Raw genomic sequence first — 4,786 nt, 5'->3', positions numbered from 1 at the left:
CGAAGTCAACTTCCAACTGAATTTAAAGTGAAAAATGTAAAATAAATTTGTTTGAAAAAAAAAGGATTGATATCAATTATTTGTACTCATAAACCAGACACAGTAGACTCTATATTTGTATATGTAGATATACGTAAATAAATCTGAAAATAATAACTATAGCAAAATAAATCGCCAAATGCAATTGGGGATGCATGGCATCGGGAGTTTTGTACATGTGAGTGGATTCGTTTACGAAAACATTCTGAGCAGACCTGCATAGGGAGCCAATACCAATGTCGGGTTGATCGGAAGCAACCGATCAACAGTTGCGGACCTGTCATCAAATCAGCATAAATGAATTCACCTGTCTAATAGACAATGTATAAGGAAATAATGAGGCGCGTAGCGCGCAGGGGCGAAGCCCTTAGTGTATAGGAAAAAAAACCTTAACATAGAATTATGGAAAATAAACAGGGTGATTATATATTTATTGGCAGAATTAATGATTATAGAACAAAATTCAAATTACATAACGTCAATATTCTTACGTAATAAAGAAAATGTCACCATTCCATTAATTTTTTTAGAGCTAGATTACGTACTTTATTGAGGACGATTAAATCGCTCGACGTACACTCAGGTTGTGTCTCGAACCATGTGACGCTGCTATAATACCCGTTAGGGCACCCTGTGCTGTATCTGGTAGAAATTCTTGCTCAAATTGCATCCCTCCCAATATCTTCGCGCCCTTAAAATATTGATCACTATAACAATTCTCGTTTTCGTCCCAATTCTCCTTTTCGTCCGAATGCTCGTTTTCGACCAAATTCTCGTTTTCGTCCCAATTCTCGTTTTCGTCCAAATTCTTATCGTGGCGAGAATCCTCGTCATTCCTGCTAGTAACAAACGCCACGATCTGATCATCGTTGAGTACTTCCGATGTTTCGTTATCATCGTCTTCGCGTAACCATTCTGCGATGTCAAGATTTGATACATTGACATCTGGAATCAAGTTAACAGTTCCCTGCAGATATTCATTTGTAACATCAACAATATCTTGTCCCATAGGTGTTATGAGACAAATTAAGTTATTCCACGCTTTTTGAAGACTCGATGACGTCACTTCTTCCCACGCAGCTGCGACCATCTCGCAGCAGTCTTTGAGAGACAACTGTTTAATTAATTGTACCATCGGTATATTATCGCTAAGCAGATGGCGTCGAACGAGAGATGGTTTATATATTCTTTTGGCTGTCTCTATCACATCCTGATCCATAGGCTGTATTATGGAAGTTACGTTTGGAGGAAAATACATAATTGCAAAGTCTTTATCAACAGCGTTTAGCTCATCAGCAGCGGGGTGCGATGGAGCGTTATCGAGTAGGAGCAGCACTTTTCCACGTTGATCTGAATTTTCTTGTTTTTCTTTCACTGATGGAATGTAAGATTCGTTGTACCTGTAAAAGTAATCAAAGATCCGTACGTTAAATTACTTTCAAAAATCAGTGTGTGAACATTTTTCTAATATATTTTTTAATCATTATTTGATGTGTTTAGAATTTTTTTTTTTAGTATAAAGGACAAAAACCTTGATTTTTATTTCAGGAAAAATATAAAAAAACGTAAAAGATGAAGTGATTGAGCAAAGTAAAGACTTTTTTAAATATCTTCTAAAATAGAAATCATAGTTTTTGCACTTTATTCAACACAATGCAGAACCATGGGGCACGGATTAAAACATTTCGAGCACAAAAAAACTATTATTGAAAAAAATGTTTAAATTTTGGAGCAGTATCCTACCGAGCTCGCGCGGGAACTTTGGCTTCCCGCGCGACTCGACCCAGGCGGCCAAGGGGAAGAGTGGGCGGGACTTAAGTCTATGCCCCTCGCGTGCTATGGCCCCCCACTCTGCACTCCGTTGGGACCAGGCCGCTTGCACTTGAACGTTCAGAAGTTCTGACGTGCGAGGAATATAACTGGAAGCCCGTATGAGTTTCGCGTGGTTGATGAGATTAGGATACGTTTATCCAAGCAGAGGTTCGCACGTATATATATATTATTTCAAATATTTATTGCTTATGCAAATAATAATAAGTTACAGAAATCATTGAATAATCTTCGAGTTTTCAAGAGATCTATTGCATAACTCGTTGCAGTAAAGTGAAAAATATTACAAGAGAAATTACCCGAAACAGCAGTTAGCTAATTCATGACTAAATACTAGGGACGGGCAATATCAAGCAAAAGATCGATTCTCAGAATCGATTCGAATTGATTTTGGAAAAATCGATTCATCCAAAAAATCGGATACAAAAGATTCATCTTCAGAAGATTGATCGTTATTTTTACTTTTTAGTTTAACTGGAAACCGGTAGCTATATTGGAGATTCAAAATCGTGTCACAGAAACGTAGTACTTATTCAACAGTTTTGATATTTAACAATAGTTTGCTTTGTGTCGTATTTGTTTATCACAGCAATAGTTCTCATATACATATTACACAAATCCAGCCGACTAGGTGGGAAGCTTTTTTTATTAGTTGTGATATTAGATTTATTCAGCGCTAGAAATTGGTCGATTCTTTTGTATTCTCAAACCTATATTATTCATAAAATACAGAACACCAAAATAGACTTACAAAACTTTTTTTAATTGAAGAACCTAATCCGATCCTTGCAGTCTTGGAATCGATTCTAGAAAAAATCGATTAGTAAAGTATCAATACAAAAGATCTATTTTCTCGACTCAAAAGTTCGATTCTTGAGTGAGTCGATCTGGAATCGCGCATCCCTACTAAATACATTGCTATCAATGACCCAGGTCTCACCACGTGGGGGTCGCTGCGATGAAGAGACCAACCCTATGCCGTTGCAACCTCTCAACCATGCCAGGAAAAATTAGAAGTGTTACATACATCAATAGATATTGAAAAGAAAATTATTAAATCAAAAAAATTGAGTTACTCATGCAGGAGTATATTAGAAATTGATAGATAAGGCGTATTGAAAAATCAGCAAAATCTATGGTACAAAACATAATCAAAAGTAATGGCGCGTCAATAAATAAAATATATAAATTCGATCGCGTGGAATATCATACTTTTCGCTTTCCGTTATGAGGTTTCTTTGGAATAACAAGTAATTATTACAGAAATAAAACGAATCTTCAAAATAAACTGTTTCAATGAATACTATGGAATGAAAGATGCAAACACTCGGCAAGCGAATATGAAAGATCATTATTCAGAAATTCATTAATTTCTGAACTTGAAAACATAATGTGAAAGCACGTTGTATCCGTGCCAAATTTCGAATAGGCTGTAACTGAAAAATGAAAATTTAACAAGCAGGATACACATGCGAGGGTTGATTCGTAATACAACAAATAAAAAAATGGCCTACATACAAAGAAAACAATCCTTGAATCAAGAATTAAAATATTCTTGAATCAAGTGCTGAGTATTCTTCATTCAAGAATATGTGATATTTTTATTAAAAAAATAGCATACTCTTAATCTAACAAATAAAATATTCTTGAATCAAGAATAGTTTTCTGTGTGAGAGATTATTGTGAAATAGTTATGTATAAATGAAAGGAAAAATATACAAATATGTAAAAACGTCTGTATAGTTACTCGTTAGTATTGTCTGTTGTCATTTTCTTTTTCTTACGGATGGAAACATCAGTCGTTGAGTTTTTTGATTTGACCGCAGAATTTCTAGCTTCAATTATTTGAGGAGGGTCGCGAATCGGAAGTTTGTGAGCACGTCTGGAGTCTACTATTGCTGGCAAAAGGCAGAAATGAAAAGAGTCAGCTAATTTATTTTCCATTTTCAATTTCCAAAAATTGTCGTCGCGAATAATTTTGTCAAAGATCAGTCCTTTCGGCGTCCAAACTACGAAATAGCACCACTTCCTTTTCGTAATGTGGAAAAGACCCGAACATAACTGATAAAGCTGAATCAGTGCAGGAATCAAGTCTCAGGTTTCATGGAGCTGAATAATTGGCTCATTTCGAAACGTGAATGTAGCGTACCGGTGTTGCTGGCATTAAAACTTTACTGTTGAAAATAAATGAAAATAAATGATAAGTACTAGTTGGGTGGACATGCCACCAGAGCGCGCATCTCTGAGACACCAAAGAATAACTCTACAGTAATCACGTGACACGCGCCGACTTCGATTTACGTGTGCGCGTTTCTAATCTTAAGGTTTAGTTGTATACTCTATGTCGTCCTTCTTCCGGTTCGTTGTAGTCACACGAGTAGGCTTGTGTATTGTTAGAGAGAAAGATAATCCGCAGTAATAAATGTAATCACGAATATATTTTTGAATAAAACCACTTATAACAACAGTTACGCTGCGCTGCAACAATGTCTTCGATAGCACGTCATGTTTTCAATTCATTAGTGTATTGTGCATTGACCTTGGCCAGGAGATGTCAAATATCACAATCAAATAGTCAGTTAGGTAGATTAGTGTGCGGTAAAAGTCATCGGTAAGTTTGTAATCGTGAGTGAACGAAAGATGGAAAATGATTTTTGGAAGAATAGGTTGACACAACACACATTGAGAAAGGGACGGTAAATAATAATTCGAAGAGATTGTTAGGACAATACGGTGTTCTGAATTAATAAATCGTGCATGTTAGTTAGTCAGTCTGAAAATGAAAACTATCAAGTCTATGTAAGCAAACTTGATGCCATTCTATTTACCTCAACCTCTCCCGCTGATAAGCCGCGAAATTTTTCCAACCCTGGCCCTTTTTCTTACTTTTCCATAACACTTTCCTTATCTTAGTCAT

The 4,786-nt window shown here is 36.0% G+C and overlaps 1 protein-coding gene across 1 annotated transcript; it reads right to left on the bottom strand.

The window, feature by feature from the left end:
* Window positions 1–598: 598 nt before the first annotated feature.
* LOC124187830 (jerky protein homolog-like) lies at window positions 599–4,786 on the bottom strand. The gene is made up of 2 exons (XM_046580018.1): window positions 4,698–4,786; window positions 599–1,439 (listed from the first exon to the last, which is right to left on the bottom strand). The coding sequence occupies exons 1-2, from the start codon at window positions 4,784–4,786 to the stop codon at window positions 599–601; spliced, it is 930 nt and encodes a 309-aa protein (XP_046435974.1).

The sequence above is a fragment of the Neodiprion fabricii genome, chromosome 1 (assembly GCF_021155785.1).
Source record: "Neodiprion fabricii isolate iyNeoFabr1 chromosome 1, iyNeoFabr1.1, whole genome shotgun sequence".
Taxonomy (NCBI): Eukaryota; Metazoa; Arthropoda; class Insecta; order Hymenoptera; family Diprionidae; genus Neodiprion; species Neodiprion fabricii.
The sequence above is the reverse complement of the archived record's forward strand: the minus strand, read 5'-3'. Positions and strand labels throughout refer to the sequence as shown.